General features: G+C 46.3%; 1 protein-coding gene across 1 annotated transcript in view; it reads right to left on the minus strand.

Annotated features, from left to right (window-relative positions):
- Positions 1–2,658: 2,658 nt before the first annotated feature.
- LOC149455076 (uncharacterized) overlaps positions 2,659–22,581 on the minus strand; it is a 28,200-nt gene continuing 8,277 nt past the window's right edge. Inside the window, exons 3-12 of the mRNA XM_089686677.1 lie at positions 10,699–10,821; positions 8,582–8,608; positions 8,428–8,484; positions 8,175–8,327; positions 8,025–8,081; positions 7,848–7,937; positions 7,679–7,750; positions 4,659–4,793; positions 3,750–3,824; positions 2,659–2,823 (exon numbers count right to left, since the gene is read on the minus strand). Of these exons, the coding sequence (XP_089542803.1) occupies positions 2,693–2,823; positions 3,750–3,824; positions 4,659–4,793; positions 7,679–7,750; positions 7,848–7,937; positions 8,025–8,081; positions 8,175–8,327; positions 8,428–8,484; positions 8,582–8,608; positions 10,699–10,821 (920 nt within the window). The 3' untranslated portion in view covers positions 2,659–2,692. The remainder of the gene's footprint in view (positions 2,824–3,749; positions 3,825–4,658; positions 4,794–7,678; positions 7,751–7,847; positions 7,938–8,024; positions 8,082–8,174; positions 8,328–8,427; positions 8,485–8,581; positions 8,609–10,698; positions 10,822–22,581) is intronic.

Genomic DNA, 22,581 nt, shown 5'->3' on the forward strand with positions numbered 1-22,581 from the left:
TTTGGGATGCATTTACATGCGTTTGTGCTTTGTAAATATTTTGTGGCACCTTTATATTTGATTAGAGCATTTTGGGTTGGTATTTAAGCCTTTTTGGAATGTTGCCTTAAGAAATGTTATATCTTTGGATTAAATGTTTGAAGGCCAAGGTCTAAAAGCCTGCAGTAGCTTATAGGCATATTGTAGCCATCCTAACACATCTGCCTCCTTGTTTGGCAGGAAAGGTGCCCACTAATTCTCGTGGCCCCTGCTCCTGAGCCTTACCATGTCTCTTTCTACTCCCAAACAGTCTCGTGGCTTGTAGCTGCCAGTGTCCTATTTCTCTGGATAAACTGTTGTGAAAAACATAATGAGCAAACCCTCAAACCTTGAACAAAAATGTCAGATCATACATACAGCCAAACTTTTGTCTGTTGCTAATCATCTTGAAATCTATTTTCAGCTCTTCATGCCCCAGCTGACAGAGTGGGTGAACAATCTGCATCCAATGTTGGGGTATAGGAACTGCTGTAATTGGGTGGGGATATTCAAATGCATGTTGCATGTGTATTTGTGAAATCTCATGCCCTTTTTTTGTTTTTGTGGTGCAGGGACGTTCAGGCACTCCAATAGTTCAGCAAAGTCCGTCACCGACATCTGAGCTGCCTCAACGTCAGGTAAGAGATGCTAAAGATGTTATCCATAATGAGTTACCCATTTAGAGTATAACTGTTCCTGGCTTGGCAGGATTTGGCAACGTGATGTGTAACTTACTTTTTTGGGATCATTGCTTAGTCATGAGCTGGAGAGAGTGATCTACATGTGACAATTTGGAATTTTAGCTGTTCACTTTGTCTAAATCCCAATCCAATCACATTACAGACCCAGAAGGTATCAGTCTGGGTAAAGCAGCCAAATGTTCATCCAGTGTAATATGTCAGGGAAAGGCATTTGCCAATACCTGGTCCTAGGGGTGGGACAAGAACATGAGCTAGTGTTTGTTGTCGGATGAGCCCCCTGTCCTACTGTATACTTGTGCTGTGTGTTAAACACTCTTTGAATACATTTTTTTGTTTGTTTCTCCTTGCAGCCAACATTGGATTCAGCTGGATTGGCACCTCATCCACCTGAACACAGCCCCCTTCTTGTGCTTGGGGAAAGGCTGGTGTCCAATCTGGAGAAATTATTGGAGCAAAGGAGGAATTATAGTCCCCCTCCTGATTTCGAACATTTACTGCAGCTCCAACACTCAACCCTGCTTCGAATTGCCACTGCAGTTGAGGCTCAGACTGCAATCATGCAGCAAAATACCACACTACTGCAGGAAAACAATCACCTGCCTTTCTGCTGTTTTGACCTGGTGGTGTGTCAAAGAGATCTAGATGTTCCACATCAAACAAGTTCTCTGCCACATGTAGCAGTTGGGCATTGTCTGCTCTCAATTTGGCTGACCCAATTGAGCCAAGGATTCTCAGTGGACTCTGTGGGCAAGGCTAACTTTCAGAAAAATGGGGCAAAAAATTATTGCAGCTTGCTTGCAAATTGTTGTCTAGTTTTGCTCTTTATGGGATGCTGATTTTAAAGAAGACTCCTGCATCAAACACTTGCCTCCCCCAGAGACTGACACTGCTGTCCAAATACGTTCCCTGGGCTACTACATTGACACACACTATAGAAGAAGTGTGTCAATAGCCAGGCCACCACGTGCAAAACCAGGCCACGACTTACAAACATTAAGCCTGGCAAGGAAAGCTAGAGACACCTAAAAGTTGTGAGAATAAGAAAAAGGACTTTTGTTGTTTGGACTATCATTCTGCTGGACTTACTAGACCCAGACTAAGTTTGCTTTACACACCGTGTTACATCTTACCTCGAGATTGGTTTGGGAGCATAGGATCTTACGCTGCCTGATTCTAGATGTGTGTGCCTATGGAATTTATGTGCCCAGTTGACACTTGTTCCTCACTTCATTCCCTTCCCACCTCCTGTTGACAAAACACTGATATGTGAATTAGCAACAAATTGGATCCAAGTGGTGTGTGTTGAGCAGAAAGTCAATTTGTCCCTCTTCTTTGCTGCGGGACATTGCATGTAAGTGGTCTCATCCATAACTGATAGTCCTTCCCAGAGCAGCTTTCAAGTCATGTGGCTTCCCAATGCCAATCCCAATTAGAAATGAGGTGAGGAGTAACATCTTGACAGAGTTGCCCACAGGATCCGCCCACACATTATCTACTTGGTTGCACCTCCCCTTTTGCCAGTCTTCACAACTACACTCCACCAAGCTACCTTGAAGTCCCTGGATGGAATGAAGAGCTACTCCAAATGTAAACAATGTAACGTGAATGGAGAGTTCTGTGTAAACTCTTGCGGCATTTCACAAACGGCAGCAAACTAAGATTGGGAGTAGCTGCAGACAGCAAGCAGTCAACTTCAATCTTTATATATCCGAGTTTAGGATTGAAGGAGCTGGTTTACCTCTTTGAAACATGCAATCCTAAAGCTGGACTTGCCAGACTTTGTTTGGACATTAACAAAAATTCAAGGTAAGCAAGATTGGCCACTGCAGCTGGAGCTAGCCGTGTACTGCAATGCTTTAGGGACATGCAGATCAGCTCCAACTGCAATGAAAAAGATTGCCTACCTGCAAAGGCTAACGAAGGCCACAACACAGTCCACTGTCAAATATAAATAACATTTATTTACAAAAACATTAAAATTGCAGGAAATAGGCCACGATGTCTGGCTGGTTCTCGGCTGGCCCCACCTCCAATGCCTGCTCCAGCGTCCCAATACGCTCACACACCCAGCCCATGAGGCCTCTTATGGCTGGGTGGTTGAACACTGTAGAAAAAGTCAGAAAAAATGTATTTGCTGCACTTAAAAAAGGAGACACTTGCTTCCAAACAAACAACAGCATGCAATACTTGTCTAACTTTGTCCATTATTCTGAAAGCACTCTATGCTGTTGTCAACTTATAATTGGAACACAGAGCTTACATCTCTTGCCTGGGAGGATTTCATGGGCCAGGGAGTGAGTTTGGAATCCTTAGGCCTAGATTAGAGTGTTTGCTCACCGACTACAAATATATCTGTGGGCAAAAGCAAAAAGGGCAATCTCATCAGTAAAGGCAACAGATGACTTTGCCACACCTATCTCCTCCACAGAGTTCCCAAAGACATCTATCCTAGATTTCTATTAGCTGCAGAGAGGGGAGGGGTGGGGCCCTACACACATGCTCCTCAGCCAGAGCACAGAGCTGAGCAAATTCTGTGAGCCTAGTGGCCCAACTCCCTCCACACAGGTCCAGAGATTCCTATAGAGATGGCACTGTGATTAACCAGGTGTGTCCTTGAAGGGAGGCAGTCCATCTCCCAGGAAGCTGGATGTGTCAGCTGCATCTATTTGTAGTGATTCTTTAAGATAGTGGAGAGACCAGAGTGGAACAAACACTAGTTACTTGGGAAGCAGGTTTTGGATCACTGGAGTGTCAGGTTAGTGCTTGACTATTGTGTCATATTCTTTGTTTATTGCCCTTTCTTAATTAGAAAAACACTTTAATGTATGCCTATGTAGGACAACTCAGCTGTCAGGTCTAAGTGTGAATATTAAGCCCCTATCTGCCTGATGTGTTGTTTAGTGTGAATGTTTTATTTCTTTGTGGGGGGCATCCTATACACAGGATGAGGCCAAACAATTTAGACAAAGGGGAGCTGAAGCCTTCTACATACGTTACATGTGCATATGTGTAAACAGTTCAGAAACTGACCTTCTGGGATGTCGGCCTCTGCATCAAGAGGGGGCTGTAGCTCCACCATAGCAGGTGGGGCATTGGGAAGTACAACTACATGAAGAGTAACAAAAAAAAGACACAAGAAACAGTTGCGAGTCCTGACATTTGACAAACACATGGATGTTAAACAGTCACATAGTACAGGCCCCAGGTAGTAAGCCCTAGCCCTACCCAACATAGCAAAGTACTCTTTCGGTTTGGGTTACTAAACTAGATGGCCAGAAGAGCTTAAGGCCAAATTCATTTGGCCACTTGTTGGCACCCACACTCCAGCAAGCTGCTCATATCCTACAATGCTAACATACTCTTTGGCTGTCCATTGACGATGTTTCAGATCACCTTAGGACATAACCCAAAGGTCTTCCTTGCCAGTGGTGTGGTGCCAGCATTCCAATGTTGGAGAGGCTTGCTCTTGACAAGAGGAATTGGCTCACACACATCAGCTTAGCTACGCTTACACTACAGTAATAGTGGAAACACTCATTGGTCAGCCCTTGCAGCCATTCCCACTTTCCTTTCTGGGGTCTACAATAGAGTGACTTACATCATCTCAAAGCAAAGGTCACAGGTCGGCAGCAGACCTGAAGCTTCACAGGAAGACGTCACAAGGTCTAAGTCTTTGACAGTCTAGCTGTAAAAGGGCTTAGTCCATACAATATTCTCCTCCCCTATGCCAAAACACAAATGCCCCCTCGAGTGTTAACACATGCACACTGCAAGGTGGCATTTGTAGCTTGGAGCAGATTGGGAATCACAAAAAAAAATAAGTCTGGTGCCAGGCTTACCACCCTTTACCCAACACATCTCATGTGACACCCCCACACATAGACACTGTGTAAAAGCAAATATTGTAAAGTTGATCACATTCACACAAATGGGACATACCTGGGTCCTGGGGCTCAGGGGAACTGGAGGGGAGTTGGCCCTCCTCCAATGACTCCACCTCTTCCTCCTCCTCCTCCATCCATTGCCTCCTGGGGGCTCTGGAGTGCAGCCACTCCCTTTCTGAGTGCCAGTTGACTTGAAAAAAACACAAGCAAAAGAGCTCCACATGTCAGTATAATTTGAGGCTTTGTAAACTTAAGAGTTTACTACAAACACACACACTGTTAAAACCAAGCCTTGCATTCTCTCAGACTTGAAGTACAAGGTGCAGACTAACTCCAGCTAAGTTTCGATAGTGTATGACCCTAGGGAGCCATGGATGTCCAAGAAAGTCGAACGTGAAATTCTGGCTCATGAACGTCCAAATAGAAGAGGGTGCACTCATGAAAATGAACAAAGTCCAATCTTTATGTCGGATATTGTAAGGTGTTGTGGTGTTAACAGCCACTGTGCCCTTAGCTGCAACCTTTTCAAAGGTTGACACAAGGGAAAGGCCTTAACCATTGGATATTCAAAGACACACAACTCAGAACACTTCCCAAACACTAATAGCCGAGAAGCTCCTCAGAGATAGGCTCTCCCACCCCTCTGCCAGTGTATTTTGGGGGCACATATCCTGTGTTGGATGGTCATTGTAAATTTAGTCAAAAGGCCAAAGTTTCTTGCCTTCATGCATTCGCAGCATGAAAGCCCCACTGCTTGGCATCCTCCTCAGGCTCTAAAAATACTGACCTGCTGCCAATTATCATCCCATGCTGTGCTAGAGAGTAGAACTTGGTCTCCGAAAGGTATGGATGTATACAGGCCTACACATATTGAGCTAATAACTGCCTGGCCACTACACTAGAATCCACATTGGAAGCTGTATTCTCAAAACTGCTTGACCATGTGTGATAAGAAAGCAAGCAATATTACTTAAAGTCTTACTAAACCCACAACAGTCAAAGCAGTGTAAATATGCAGTAAATCATCCTTGTTATACTCGATGTGTAACCTAAGGGGTTAATACTCTGTCTTGTGTAAGAAGGCTGTTTGATCCTGTCTTCTCTGCCCCTCCTCTTGTTGAAATGACCAACTGATACAGACTGAATCCGTAAACACATGCACATGCTCAGTTTCCTGTGCATTGCTATACTTTTTGGGTGTTGGTTTGGGGAGGGTGCATGTGATCAGCACAGGGCCAATCAGCACTGTTCACATAGAGGGCCAGAAGATTCACACCATCCTAGAGCAGACAGAAAAATACTCAAAGTTTAACAGAGCTCTGCTGAAGTCAAAAGACTGCTCTAACTGCTGATGATAAAAGGCATTTAGCTTTTTTTATGGCCTTAAATACTTGCACTGCCATGTTCTGTTTTATTGCGGGAGACCAGACAGAGTGAATTCTGGGTACAGGGAGAGCAGATATAGTCAATGCAGGGTCTGCGTAGACCAGATAGAGTGAATGCGGGCTTTGGGGTTTAGTTACACTCTAAGCCTGACATACATAGATTAAAAGGGAAGTCCAGCCCAAGATTTTTGGACTGTACCTCTCCTGTGGATTACAGAAGTGTAGTTCATTTGGCACTCCTGCGACACATTTTCAGGGGACAGCTGCATTCTATTCACTGAAGTCACACAGCATGGCCAGACTGGATCAAGATCCCAACTTTCAAGTCATGATATACTGCAGACTCCGGAGCAGCAACTGGATCAGCCTAGCCACGAATAACGAAGAGTTTCAGCCTGCCAGTGCCTCCCCCTCCACAGCACAGTAAGTGCTGGGGGGTTGAGCTGACACCAAACATGTGATTGCAGATGTCACAGTGTGCCTGAACTCCCAGAAACCCCCACCCCCTCCTGGTGCCTGTGTCCCCTCACCCACCCCCTTCTCATCCTGTAGCAGCCTTTGAAGTTGGGCTGCACAGGATGAGAAGTGTCACTTCTCCCCCCCAGCTGCTTGTCACTTCCTCCCATCCTGCAAAGCCCCATGGGAGGAAGGTGACCCCCTGTGGTGGGAGTCACACCTCTCCTGGCCATACAGCCAGGAGAGGGATAGCCTCCCACCAGGGGGTTCCGGAGCAGGGCTGCCGTCCTGTCGCTGCGCGCCCCCCCGGCGGCTCTAGCACGGGTGCGAGGCTTTCCGAACCTGCACCCGCTGGAGACAAAGAGAGCAAGGCCCGTGTCAAGAGGGCGTGCCTCATTGCCCGGGCAACACAGTGCTGGGCTGGATGTTGCCAGGACAACAGGGAGCCGACGCAGGATTCTCCCGGGTGTTTTGTCTGCTGCGAAGCTGCTGGGAGGTCTGCGCTGAGGCGAGACCCCCGCAGCCACTCTGCATAATACTCTGGGGATACCAGGATTATTAGCCGCTGAACACTCTGCTAATACTCGGGGCTCAGGAGGAGTACCCGCTGCTACACTGCCTAATACTGTGAGGCCAGGATTGCACGTGTTGCAGTGTGCTGTAGAAGTGGACCCTCTCCTGTGTGCTGATAAGTGTCGCCCCCTATTGTAGGCCGCTGTGAGCCAGGAAAACCCCTGCCGGAACTGTGAGTGTTTCTGCCCCTGTTTCCCCCCTGTATGGAAGGGCTGTGAACTCTCCCTCCTTTCCCTTCCCTGCCTGGATTACAATTTAACAGAGACTCTAAGTTTGCCCTTCTTGGGGCCAAATTACAATATTTTGGGGAGCCATCCCTGCTCTTCCCCTGCCCCGAGAACTTGGACGCTACCTTCATACCCAAATTGAGTGACTGTCCTAATTCAAGAAAGCATTGTGTGTTTATCATCTGCTCTGTGTGTTTGGTCCTGCCTACGCTCCATCACAGCAGAGTTACCACCCTTACAACCTAGGGGGGACAGATGAAGTATTGGACCAATGCTTCAACCACCTAGGTAAGTTGCAGTAGTGGAAACAAAAACAAGGCCGACTTAGATAAGAAACTACAGTCCGGCCAATATTAAGCAGTCAAATTAGCCTACAGCTATGGTCAGCATGATTGTACAGAAGGTAAATCACCAAACACATTGAAGGTACTTACAGTGGACCTGAGGGGGTGACCACTCCTCCCTCTGCTCTTCCTCCAGCTCTCCCTCTTCCAATATGGCTGGAGCTACACAAACAACAAGAAAGAACAAAACCAACACATTGCAAACATCAAATTGACATAATGCACACAGAAAACAGGCAAGCACATTCAAGGCACTTACAGTGAGCTGGAGGTGAGGGGGCCTCCTGCTGCGGGACAAATTCTGGAGGTGGCTGGTGGGCCTCCTCCTCCGGAGAAAACCTTGCTTGAACTACACAAAGGACAACAATAACCCCTTTGAGAGAACCAAGGACAACAAGGAACACAGAGAACAGACAAGCACATTCAATGAACTCACAGTGTGCCTCAGAAGAGGGATCCTCCTCCTCTCCCTCTTCTGACATGGCTGGTGGTGCTACATAAACAACAAGATAGAACAGAACACATTGCAGACATCAAAGTTACATAATGCACAGAGAGAATAGGCAAGCAAATCCAAGACACTTACAGTGAGCTGGAGGTGAGGGAGTCTCCCGCAGCACAGGCGACCATGGAGACAGGGGTGGTGGTGATGGTGGTGGTGGTAATGGTGATGGTGGTGGTGGTGATGGTGGTGGTGGTGCCACCGCCGCCTCCTCCACTGTAGGCAACCTTGCTGGTACTACACAAACAAGAAAGAAGAAGAACAACAACAACCCCTTTGAGAGAGCCAAGGACAACAAGGAACACAGAGAACAGACAAGCACATTCAATGCACTTACAGTGAGCCTGAGAAGATGTGCCCTCCTCCTCATCCCCCTCTTCCAACATAGCTGGTGCTACATAAACAACAAGATAGAACACAACAAACACATTGCACACATCAAAGTTACATAATGCACACAGAGAACAGCCAATCACATTCAAGGCACTTACATTGGCCCTCCTCTTCACTGTCTTGTTCTACAAAAAGAATAACACAGAATTGGAACATTACTAACCTAAAAACATGGCAGAAGTTTAGTCATTTCTCACAAACCTGTGTGCCAAAGCTAAGGCCACAGGGCTGAATGACAACTGTCCATTTCCTGGTGTCAGGCCACACATACAGGCACAATTGCGTTCGTGTCCCTAATTTGTTGTGTTTTGACTTTGGATGTACATCCACTGGGGCAGACTGCATCATTTTCCACAACTTTGTCCACCGCACTACAGCAGATAGCAAGTCATGGTAGGAGAATGATTTGTTAATCTTGATCATGCATTTGCTATGCAATGACATGATCACAATGTTAATTTAGATATTAGGAACTCTTGGATGTCCTAATAGGATTGGACCACACTTATCACATGGTATTTGGACCAATCACAGCACCCTGGTCAATATGATTGGCTGTAGACTATATATACCAGATCACCAAAAAGGCCACATGGCAGTAATGTAAGCAAGTCAAGACAATGTTAAACATTTCCGTTAGAATGATTCCCAATGTAAGGACAAGCCAAGATTCTGAAATTCCCCCATCCCCAAAACTAACCAGAAATCCCCCCATATGTCCCCTCTCTATAATACTGTATTTATGTGTTAATAATAACGTACTATGCATTGTAGAATATTTCTCATGTTCTGCCATTTTATGGGGCCTCACCAAATGAGATTGGCTGTACATCATGGAGTTGCATTTTAGTCCAAAATATTCCATAATTTGTATACTCTGCAACTTTCAAACAGCATACATAACATACAAATATTGTAATTTAATGGGTCAAAAGAAGTCAAATTCTGACAAATGTATAAACAAAATGTTATGACTGCGATTTTGATGGGATATGTTTGTGAACATCTAAGCCATAATATTTTTAGGCAAAAATCCCGCATCACAAACAAACAGCCATTGGGGATCAAATAACACCAAACACAGCTCTATTAGTGATTAACAAAAGGTTCTTGTCACAGTCCCCCTCCAGCCTGCTGTCCCTTCCTCCCCCTTGCTCTCCTTTCATCATCCCCCCTCTCTTCCCCTTGCAGATTCCTAGGGTCCTGCACAAGCCTACATCAAAGGCTGTTCAGGAGGGGAGGAAACACCCACTGTGGTGCGGGTAGCACCTCTCCTCAGCAAAGTTGCCAAGGAGTCGGCTACCCCGCTGGGCCCGAATGGCACAGGCCGCCGGGGTGTCCCTGCGTGCCCCCCGGTGGGCACAGCGCAGCCACAAGGCTTCCCGCACTCTGCGGCCGCCAGAGTCAAAGGCCATGCTCCCGAAGCGCGGCCCCAGTGAGCGGGGCGTGCCTTGTTGCCCCGGCGACCTGACGCTGGGCCGGCCATTGTCTGGACAACCGGGAAGCGTCCTGCTCTGGCTTAAGAAGACCGGAGCAGGACCTAGTCCACTGTTGGTCCCCGGTATGTCGCCATGAGCAGCTGTTGGGAAGTCTGAGCTGAGGCCAGACCTCCCCAGCTCCAAGAACCCGCTGAGTACTCTGCTGATACTTGGGGGGCTAGAGGTGCTTGCTATCCGTTGTGTGCAAGGGTACTCCTGCCTGCTACCTGCTGTGTGCCCGAGGATACTCCTGCCTAAACTGTGAATGCCCCAATCCTCCTGTCTGAACTACCCCCCTGGATCCCCCGATTTTCCCTGCCTGTACTGTCCCGTGGAACTCTCATACATTTTTTGCCTGGATTGCCCCATTGAACCTCCCTATTACTTTAGCAGGAGCTGCCTGCTTGGATTAATACATGCTTGGGCCATCGCTACACAAATTGCCCTATCATGGGCTGAATTACAATTGTTTGGAGCTACTCCCCTCTCCTCCCCCATTTTGGGTACCCGGATGCTAAATTCCTACCCTGATTGAGTGCTTTCCATATAACAATAACGCTTGGTGTGTTTAGCATCCTCCGTGTGTTCTGTCCTGCCTACGCTTCAGTCACAGTTATCATGTCATTTACAAGCAATGTGTGTGGCATTAATGTACAATTGACAGTCAGTGGAGATCAGTGTGGAGATGCCAACAATGGCAAAGTCATGAGGTCCAAGCTTCTAGAGCTTGTGCTTACCTTCCAAAACACGGAGTCTCCGCAGGGGATGCCCCGTCTGTGGTTGGAAAAAGTGGACGGTGGCTGTCCTCCTGTGAGGTTTTTTTGCCAAGCAGACCACCGCCTGGCGCCCATCAGCTGTGGCTATAACAAGTCAACAAAGACAACATTATTGCCAAACAAATTCAGAATGAATGTAGCAAAACATTTTTCACAATACAAAACTGAAAGTAAACTTTTTAATAACTTGACTTACCAGAGATTCGGCGGGCAACCTTTTTCAAAAATTGCGGGTTGTGCCGCTTCACATCGCTCCAACTGTGCTGGATTTGCGGCTGTGAAGCCGCAAGCTGTCACAGCCGGGTTCCCACAGTGAAGATGCCGTCCTCCTGGAACCCAGGACAGCCGGTGAAAGGTGCTGCGGTGGACACACCACAGGACCGAGGGAAAGGTAAGTGGCTGCTTTTTAAAAGTCAGCAGCTACCGTTTTTGTAGCTGATGACTGTTATTTTTTGATAGGTGGAGTGTAAATCCGCTTTAAATGTACTATACAGCATTTCTGACAAACGCGGCTTAAGATATGATGTGGCCCTAGGGTCAATGTGTGTTTAGAATACTTCCAAAATGCACATACAAAAACACTACATCCAAATGCATGTTCCATTTCTATAGCATGTTAAACAGAAGAATAACGCACTTACATAATGTTAACATGCGCAAGTAAAAGTAGACAAAATACACATACTTTTATTCTGGCTTCACATACATACATTGTGGTCTAACACCGCACTCCTGGGCAAATCACATGCAATTTGTGTGCATTGCAATTAGAGACAAACATTTTGCACACCTCAAATTGCACCGCATCCGGGCCAGAAATGTGCAGGACCCTTTTTCAGGGTATGCACATGGGTGTGAATAGGCATGCGATCCAATTTGGCAAATCGCAATACGCTTTGTGTACCAATTTTGGTGTGTTGTTAACTTCACCTAGAAAGCCGCAGCAGGTGGCATGAAGGGTTGCGGTTGTGATGCGGTGCAGCGCTTGCACAGAAAACACTGCAAATTTCACATCGCATCTGTGTGAAACCAGAATGTGCCAATATGTGGCTTGACAAAGCACAGTGGTCAGTGCAGATTATTTTCAATCCATGTTTTTTTACACTTTTCATTCACTGGTTTAACTCAGGTGATCGTTGATCACAATTATCTCCAGAGATCACATGCAGCCCCTCAACCATCTACACATATCTCTGGAAATCTATACAGATCTCCTTGAAAAAAAAGTCTCCTCTCTTCTTCGGAAAACAATTGTCCTCCACCTCATAAACAGGGGGACAGAGAAGACTTCTCTTTGATAACTAAAATCAGATTAATTATCTGTGCTTCATAAACATACACCAATACTGCATATGCATTGTATTGTCGAAGGCATTGCACACTATCACATTGCACACTAGAAATGTCAAATGCGTTAGTGTGTACAGTGCATGAGTGTAGAATGCTTTCGTGCACACTGCAGTGTACAACGCATTGCACACTGTAATACACTGTACAGTGTAATACCGTGTACACCCACACATTGTAGACTGTAATGCACTGTACACTGTCATGCAGGATAGAGCAACGCATTGCACACTGTGATACCGTGTACACCCACACATTGTAGACTGTGATGCACTGTACACTGTCATGCAGGATAGAGCAACGCATTGCACACTGTGATACCGTGTACACCCACACATTGTAGACTGTGATGCACTGTACACTGTCATGCAGGATAGAGCAACGCATTGCACACTGTGATACCGTGTACACCCACACATTGTAGACTGTGATGCACTGTACACTGTCATGTAGAATCCAGCAATGCATTGCACACTGTAATACCATGTACACCAACACATTGTAGAATGTAATGCATTATACGTAGTATACATGTCCAGATATTCAAAGATTAGCCACGAAGGCCTAGCTGGTTACCCATTTGGCGACCGCAGATAGCCGAATAACGCTACACTGCATCCAGGCAGCTCTGGGAGGGCGTCATATGACATCCTGGCAGAACGCACTCTCCGTGATTGCTGTGTCCTAAGGACACAGCTGATCACGTGATATGGTAAAAGCCAATAACAGCGGCTTTTTACCATGTGATCAGCCATGTCCAATGCCACGCTGATCACCGGGAAATGCATTTGCCGGGTCTTGGCTGCACTTTCCTCACGCTGTCAGAATATGTGGAAAGTACTGCCAAGAACCAGCAGTTATCAGAGCAGGGGTCTGCACCGATGATCAGTGCCCTGATGATCAGTGCTCACCAACAGTTCCGCCCACCTGTGGCCAGCAGTGCCACCCACCAGTGCTGCCTCATCAACGCACATCAGTGTTATAATATAAACAGACTTTTGTTCATTATGAACTATTTTGTTGTTTGAGCAAAAAGTAAAACACACAGCAGCAAGTCAATACCACCCAAAGAAAGCTCTATTTGTGTGAAAAAAACGATATAAATTTAAGATGGGTACAATGTGGCATGACCGCACAATTGTCATTCAAAGGGTAACAGTGCAGAAAGATGAAAATTGGCCAGGACAGGAAGGGGGTACGAGTACCCAGTAGGCAAGTGGTTAATATCATTGACCCATCAATACCCAGGAGCTAATGTACAGATAAGTAGCATGTGCACCAAGTGAGATTCTGCTATGCCCCACCCAAAAAATTGCAATTACCTGTCCCTCACATGTTATTAACATATTTGCAATGGCCATACTTACTTTACATATAAGGATCATCTCCTCAGTTGAGAACTGTGCTCTCGCCATGTCCAAATGCCAATAGAGTTATCAAAATTTTCAACAAACACAAAACCTCCAACCACTCCTCATCCAGTTACACTCCCCACAACCACTTCCGGGTGCACGCGCGCACGTGATGACGGACTTCTGGGAGGATAGCCGCTCGTGCGCCATGGGGTACACCTGTTTGGCGCTTATTTGTATGCGATCGCGCATTTTTGTACCCTATCGCGCATTTTTATGCGCGGCTATGATAGCTTTTGTGAATGTGTGTTTCTTAGTGATTTGTTTTTTTAACCTTGGCTAATATATATTTGTTTCCAAAGGCCAAAAATCAACACAGTGTGGACTATTTTATTACTGTAAATCGAATTGTAGAACACCTGTAGCTGGCTGCACAGTGAATGTGACGTATTCATTGGTACATAATATCGTGGTGCAAACGGGTTCTTTTTTTTTTTTTTTTTTTTGAAAAAGCCAGTTTGCACCCACTTGCATATTCACGCTCTTACAAGCTACATTTGAGCAGATTATATAAGTATACAAAGTAACTATTAAGGTTGGTCATATATTGAACATAAAATAAACACAAAAACAACAGTCCAACATTTATTGATCAAATATATCTTCATTTATTTTGTCAGCAGGAACAAGTAGGTACAGTCAATATCTTGGCGAGTCACAAAAAGAATAGCATTGATGTGGCAAAAATAAAACACTCCTGCTCATAAGAGCTTACAATCTAAAGATACTTCTAATGAACTGTGCATGCACAGGTTATAGCAGGAAACTAAGGGGAAGATGAATCAAGTAACATTTTCATGCACATAAGATTTACTTACACAATCACTTAGTATGAAGATCCATTCACAAAAAAAGTCTACAGATCAAAATATCAAGAAAACAAAGCATGTGCAAAAAACCCCTCCCACCTCTACAAATCCCCTACACATACATTTGTCAGCAGGTTTGTCAGAAAAATGCATTGGAGTCTAAATAAGCAAACAAAATTAAAACAAGAGCAGATTTTAAACAAAACGATTGACATGTGTGAGGCTTTCAATGCAAAGAGAAAAAACACAAGCATTGTGCAATAACACACTTTACAAGGCCAAAAATATGCAAACATTTCCAGCCCACTTCCAAACACAGCCTGAGTGGTGTCTGGGGCAATTCAGCACAAAATCTCTTCCTCCCCAAACCACTACAAGCAAGGACTTAGGCTGGCCATACATTATACAATTATCTGCAGATTTTTGGTTTAGATTTACCAAAAACCATATAATAGGAGGACAAACCTAAACAACACTTTCAGTTGTATCCAATTAGGCAGGCCCTTGCACTACATAGTTGAAGGTAAATCTAAAGGAAATTGGGCAGAAAATCTGCAGATAATTGTATAATGTATGGCCAGCCTGTCATGGAAATTTTGTATTGTTGGTCGAACTTTAAATGTGTCATGTATTCGTGTTATTCATATGTCTCTCGTGTGGCTTAATTAAAGCTCTGAAGGCTGCAATTGGGCCATGCGCATGTACAATGTATGTATTACAGTACTCGGCTTGGTAATGGATGAGATGGCAGATCTGCGCTTATAGACCGGCGTGTATACCACCACGGCATTCCATGCGAATGCTGCTGTCAGTAGACCGTGGGCCTGTATCCACATATCAGCAGCATGGTACCACGTGGGCTTCATAACGCAATGCGCAAGCGGTGTGAACTCCACGTGTAGGCTTATTCATATCTTACAACCCATTACTAATCTGAACTGTATCTTGGATGGATGTGTTTTAATAAAGATCGTATCGGGCCCATCCAGGTACAGACTGATATTTTTAGGAGATGCTTGTGCAGAGAATTTACATACCAATAGAAGCTAGTAGGACAGGAAATATGACCTCAGATGGCTCATGGGGGGGAAGGGGAGGAAGTCTGCTGACCTCAGAAGACTCATGGGGGAGGACCAGTGATAGATAATAGGAAAGGCTATGCTCCAATTGGAATGTACATCCTGTGTATAGGTACTCCCCATTGCATTGTTTGGTGGGAGGGGATTGACTTTATTCATGTGGGGGGCATGTGTGTATTTTTAATAAAACAGAGAGCTGGGTCTAAAATCAGCCCTTATGTGGATTGCAACCAGCCTTAGAGTGTCGTGTGATCATTCTAGGGTAACGGAGCTCCAATCACCCACAAATTCAACAGAACCAAAGTATTTGGATGGGCAGGAATCGTGTAGTTTGGCTGCAGTCGTGGTAAGCGAGATTCGCACAGCTTTATGGGGGATTTCTGCGCATCCAACTGCGAGTACTCACGGTAAGGAGAAATTCGTTAAAGCGAATTTCCAAGACAGTTTGGCGAGCCTGGTGGATACTAACGCGTATTCTTGCGTAGCTAACCTAGAACGAGGGGGGAATGGCCATCATGAACTAGCAAAAAGTATGCCGGCACATTTCAGGTCTCTCTGCCATTAAGAGGATCGCTTTTTGCGTGTTCGTGTGGCTGATTTCGCTCTCTGTTAGCTAACAAGAAATACCGCTTAACAAGGACCTCATTTTTTGTCCTAAACTCTTGATTTGTGGGTGAAAAGACGAGGGTTTGTCTCTGCTGAGAGCAGCAGGGGGGGTGGGTTTGGTTGGCTGGATTTGGTCAAGTTTAAAAATCTTCCAACCAAAAATTAAACGGGTATATGTTTTAGTGGGTAAAAGTTGTTGCATAGTGTTAGGTAAGTATTTGTGGGCTGTAGGTACTGTGGTGATTGCTCTACCCCCCTCCACGTGAGGTAATTATTACAGTGCTGAAAGGCTTAGGTTAATTGTTAACTGTTGTAAGATCTGTGTGTATGTAGTCTGTACAATGTTTTGTGGTACTACTGCTCCCAGCAAGCATGCAGCAGGGGGTCCTTTCTGTTACATGTGCATGTTAGTGTGATATGTTGGTGTTTTATGTCCGTTCTGTGATTGTGCCCAAATTGTGTTGTATGTGTACTTCATATTGTTGTGTAATTGTCCAGTGTATGTTCTGTCTAAAAGTCTGTTTTATGTAAGAGGCAATTTTGAGGCTAGAGTCTACCATGTGTTTCTCTGTGGGGGGTCATTTTCTTGACTAAACCACATGGACTCCTTTTGTTTGGTGGCCATTTTGTTGGCTACCAAATGTGCAGTAATCTCTAGGCAATGTGCATGAAGTTTCCTATATGCATTTGACCCATATTGTGTTTTTAATCCAAATTTTTTACAGTTTCATTTGTTTGCTTTTAGCTTTAAATTTGCGTATTGCCAGCCAATTTAAAGTGTATTAAGCGAGTTTTCCCCTCACGTGTTCCACATTTAATGAGCGCGGTGTAGTCTGGGTTTTTGCACATAGATTTCTTGTATAGTGATTATGTTTTTCTTGTGTTTTTCCTGTTAAAAGTAGTTCCTTATTGTAAAGCGGGTTTGTTTTAAGCTGCTGTGTCGCGTGTTTCACGTCCAGCAGACTTTTTGTGTAAACGGTTCTAGGTGGTTGCAGTAAAGATTGCGTGTATAACGTGGATCGTTTAGCGGTGCTGATAGGAGTGATTTTTGCGTCAGCAACAAGGTTACTTTTGGCGCAGTTTTTCGGTTTACCTCTGTGTAATTGTTTTACTGTGAAACGTCCCGTGTTTTTCATAAGGATCCACTTTGTCCTTTTTAACAGTTTTTCAGGTTGAAAAAGGGTTTTTCTGTGTGTATTAGGAAAGTTTTTTTCTTTACACAAATTTCCTAAAGGTCAGTTAGCAGGTTTCTGCCCAACCAGTGACCCCTAAGTAACATCCAAGAACCCCTCTTTTTGTTTTGACTTGTGTTAGCTACTGTGTGCAGGGAGAGAAAAGCCACTTTCATCATTGTGCGGTGTGGCCTGCCAAACACAGTGGGTGATGAGAACCACATAAATTACGCTGTGTGAGTGGGCGGTCCAGGGAAGTCCTGGTCACCACAAACACTTCGGGTGGTCAGGATCACACAAATTGCGCTGTGGGAGTGGGAGGTGTGCTCTCAGTCTGACCGCCACTTGATGCGCTTCGGGTGATCGATAAGTATCACATAAATTACGCTGTGCTGGGAAAGTGGTGGAATCAGGCCTCTCGGTAGGATCCCACCGAGTGCTCCAGGGGGTAAACAGGTACCCGGACGCGGGATATATACCAGTGACTAGTCACGATGGGCAGTAGTCAGTCCATGAAGAGAGAGGGGGAACCAGCCCTCTTCAGGGTAAGGACAGCTGCACAACTGATGAAGGTGAGTTTGGGGGGGAAGTCTACAGAACCCCTCAAAAGGTGGAATAAATGGTCGAAGGGTACCAGATGGGAAATTCCCCGGGAAGGTACATTTGACGCATGGAGGTGGGAAAAATTCATCTCTGAATTTGAACCACGGATGCAGGCGTCAGAACTAGAGATCGCACAGCTATGGCTTCACAGGTCAATCCGATTAGGGAAGGAAGGCATACATAAACTGGTGTCTGTCCGGAAGAACCAGGTGATGTATACCTGGCCTCCAGAGGGAATAAAACAGAAGGATCCGGTGTCAGAGGTGGAGGAAGCTCTTTCAGGGCTGACTCTACTAAGGCAGGCAGGATCAGGGTCTGCTGGGGTCCCCCAACAACCAACAGTGGCTGAGATAAGTATAACTGCACCTGTCTCTTCTGTTAGTGACGTCACTCTTGATGTACCTTCCGTGTCTTCTGTATCTATGCCTCTACCTCTACCTCTCCCTTCTTCCTGCTTCACCCCAGCTCCTTCTGTTTCCAACTATGAAGCCTTCTCAACAACCGATTTGCAGACTATCTGTGAATCAAGGGGAATAGACACCCGGTTAAAAAACAGGGCGGATTGCATCAAAGCGCTACGAACCACTGATCAGACCCCTGCCCCCCAGCTATACCCTGATCTGAGGGACCTCAAACCTGAAGGTGCAGTAAGCGAGGTGGTTAATCTAAGCCCACCGATGATGCTGGGTCAGCCCTTGCACTCTTCCCGGACCGAGGCCTATCCAGTCAGGGTGCAGCAATTTGAAGGTCCTCCCAATGCACGGGGGGAACGGACTTTAGGGGAACGGGTAGTTTGGCATGTCCCCTTCACCCCGGCAGAGATCCGCACTATTCTGGCTGAGCTCCCGGACTATCGAGTCAATCCGAGAGGATTTGCTCGAATGTTTGGACAAAACCAGTTCAGCTATGGTATGAGCGGGTCAGATTGTGCACAGATCCTACGGGCAAAGGTGGGCATGGAAGTGGCCAGTACAGTGATTGCAGGGTGCTCTATAACCACGCATGAGGAGATGACTTCAGGGGGCAAAGAGTTCTGTACACAGCTAAAGGCAAAGCTTCCAAAAATGTATGGTGCTACCTCTACTACGGACATGATGAAGCTCACCCAGGGTCCTAATGAGGAAAGCGCCTGCTTCTGGCGCCGTCTCAAGCAGACGGCACTGGATGCAGATCTGGAAGTTGGACCTGATGCTCCAACTGAAGGGGTAAAGGTGACCGCGACGCACATTCTGTTGCGGGCCAAATTTTTGGAAGGCATCAATATTAAAATTCGGGAAAGGCTGGTTCTGGCCCGACCCGAATATAATGAGATGTCTATCCCTGCTATCCTTTCCACTCTTGCGGCAATAGAGAGGGAAATGGATAGAAGAAAACAAGACAAGGCCAAAGTTCTTATGTCCCAGACCCCACACGAAAAACCAAGGGATCTGGGTCACAGGAAGGATAGGCCCCCACCCAGGTGCTTCCAGTGCCACCAAACGGGGCACATGAGGAGGAGCTGTCCCCAATTACCTAAAGGTCGGTGGCAGTTCATTCCTGATGAGTCCTCCGCCCCTATGACCACCATGGTAAGTAACTCCTATGAATTCTCATAGGAAGTTGACAAATCGGTGTCGGCCCAGATCCATCTTTTTCTAGAGGAATTAAAATATCCCCTCCCTTGCCTCACTGACACCGGTGCAGCAAGAACGGTCCTGCGAAAACAGGACATCCAAGGCAAGGTACCCCTCTCAGGGGAAAGCCCTCCTAACCCCTACTAACCTCACTATCAAACGATGCACTATTCTTAACCCAGCTTCTCTTCTTCCTGTGTCGGAAGATGAGAAGGGGGGGGGAGGACAACAATGACAGTGCTGAATTTTGCAACACGACTAACAATACTAACACCTCTTCTGCTAACATGTCTTCTTTGTCCACTACTAATCTCTCTTCCAAAGGACACGACTGCATCTCTTTGGTGGAACTGGAGTCAGCGGCGACACACCCCATATCACCCCGAGAGTAGCGGTAAGGTTGAACGTCTTCCGATACCCAAAAACCTTGGCCTGAGTGTCTCCCCATTGCCCCCTATTCCATCCGGAATGCCCCTCGGCAACCACATGGGCTGTCACCCTACGAGGTGTTGTTTGGGGGACCTCCCAAAACAGGGTTGTACTTTCCTCAACAGTTGTCGTCTTTGCATTCACAGCTTACAGGTTATGTGCAATCTCTGCAACGGGAGCTGCAGAAGATACACCATCGGGTTCGCGAATCGCTACCCGATCCAAATACAATAACAGGTGTTCTTTCTATTGAGCCAGGTGATTGGGTCGTCCTAAAGAAACATCAAAGAACCGGACTCGAGCCACGGTTCACCGGACCATACCAAGTCCAGCTGACGACACCTACCTCACTCAAGCTCGAGGGACGAGACAACTGGGTGCACGCAAGCCACTGCAAGAAGCTTCTCAGCTACACCAGAGAATGAGGGGTGTCATTTTCCTTTTTCTTTTTGTTTGTATGTCTTACATGTGTGTGAACGGAGGAAAAGATGGCAGATACCCCAACCTTTTATTTAAAATGCACCTACGTTTAGCCAGAACCGCCAACAAAACCAACTGTTGGGTATGCTCTAAGCCCCCACCCAGTCATCACATGTCCGCAATGGCCGCTGTTCATGCCCTATATGACATCCGCGTTGGCATGAAAAAGCAAGGGACCCCTGGTCAGCCCCCACGTAGACATTTGTCGGTAGAACTTAATGACACATTTTTAGCAGGTAACATCAGTTTCAGCACCAATATTAGCTCTAGCTCCTGTAGGGCCCTCGTCAGTCCATTATGGGTAACTGGGCAGCTAGGCAGCCCTCAGGTGTGCTTTAACATCAGCTTTGGCACAGGTAACAAGTTTGTTGGGACTACCACCTGCGAGGGAGGTATAACTGTCAATCTGACTAACCAGACTTCCTTTCTGAGTAACCACACTGACCGACCAGACCACGTGTGTTGGAAGGACGGATGTGGTGTGCAGACTGAGGGAGCAATCCCCCAGTCTGTGCAACTGTTGCTCAGTGCCAGAGGCCGAACGAGGAACTCCTCCTGCTCTGCTCTGACAGGTCCATACTATTTTCTGTGTGGTTCGGCAGCCTATAGAACATTTCCCCAGAACGCGAAAGGTTCGTGTGCCCTCATAAAGCTAGTCCCCGCATCCTATGTAGTGATGGACCATGAAGAGTTGATGGTCCACAAGAAGGTAAGGATGGCAGGGAGAGTTCGCAGGGAACTGTTCTCTGAGGGCGACCAGGCATGGGCTTGGTTCCCCTCATGGACAGGATGGGGAATAGAACTTATGAAGCGCCTGAACAATTTTTCTGTCATCGTGGATAGTATGTTTAACGAGACCGTAGAGGCTGTCAGAGAAATTGCCCAAGAACAACGGCAGATGGGAATTTTAGTGCTTCAGGAGAAGATGGCCCTCGATTATCTTTTAGCCGCCAAAGGGGGGTTCTGTGAGTTCATCGGAGAGGATTGTTGTACTTGGATAGAAGACACCGATGACAAGGTCCAGGCCCATATGGACAAAGTTAGTGAACTACAGGGAAAAGCTAGAGCTATAGCTAGTGAGGGTTGGAATCCGTTCAAGGGTTTGGGAGGATTGGGAGATTTCCTGTTCTCCATCGGATCTTGGTTGAAGGAAGTGGGAGTGTATATCCTGATGCTTCTCTTTTTCATCTGCCTTTTATATGCCGCGGTGAGATGTTCCTGTTGCCTCATCGACCGTGTAAGCCAAGCTCGGGCAGACGACCACATCTCCATGCCCGCTCCTGGGATCCCACTCCAACCACTGATCGGAGGAAGACCTCACCAACCATCCACCTTCTCTACAGATTACGTCCTGGCTTCCCTCTAATTTATCTCTCTGAAGACCACATTCTCCAAGACCTTCAAGCAAGCTTCAAGCCTCATCATGGTTTGTGTCTGCGATTTGGAAAACTGTCTGGGTCGAGACCAGCCTTGTGTGGCCCCGTCTGCAGGGGCAATTTGAGAATCTGTTGCTGGATCTCCCCAGACCACCGTGGGATCACAAGCTTTATTCATACCACAAGTCTGTTTGTGGTTTTTGCAAGAGCCTTCCTGTAGTGAAGGTTCCAACGCTCTTGAGGATCATCGCTTCAATCAAGCCTGTTTGCGTCGAGTCTGCGTCGGGTCTTGTTGTTTCAGGTACCCCGTGGAGCTTTATTCTCAGGGACAACTACAGGAACTCTTTGAAGTTTGAGACTACACCCATCAAGCTGAAGAAGATCAAGAAGGGACACGAGGAGAATATGATAAAACAGGAGGGAATGTCATGGAAATTTTGTATTGTTGGTCGAACTTTAAATGTGTCATGTATTCGTGTTATTCATATGTCTCTCGTGTGGCTTAATTAAAGCTCTGAAGGCTGCAATTGGGCCATGCGCATGTACAATGTATGTATTACAGTACTCGGCTTGGTAATGGATGAGATGGCAGATCTGCGCTTATAGACCGGCGTGTATACCACCACGGCATTCCATGCGAATGCTGCTGTCAGTAGACCGTGGGCCTGTATCCACATATCAGCAGCATGGTACCACGTGGGCTTCATAACGCAATGCGCAAGCGGTGTGAACTCCACGTGTAGGCTTATTCATATCTTACAACCCATTACTAATCTGAACTGTATCTTGGATGGATGTGTTTTAATAAAGATCGTATCGGGCCCATCCAGGTACAGACTGATATTTTTAGGAGATGCTTGTGCAGAGAATTTACATACCAATAGAAGCTAGTAGGACAGGAAATATGACCTCAGATGG

This window comes from Staurois parvus, unplaced genomic scaffold (assembly GCF_062004578.1).
Source record: "Staurois parvus isolate SC_StPar_1 unplaced genomic scaffold, SC_StPar_1.0 ptg000406l, whole genome shotgun sequence".
Classification (NCBI taxonomy): domain Eukaryota; kingdom Metazoa; phylum Chordata; class Amphibia; order Anura; family Ranidae; genus Staurois; species Staurois parvus.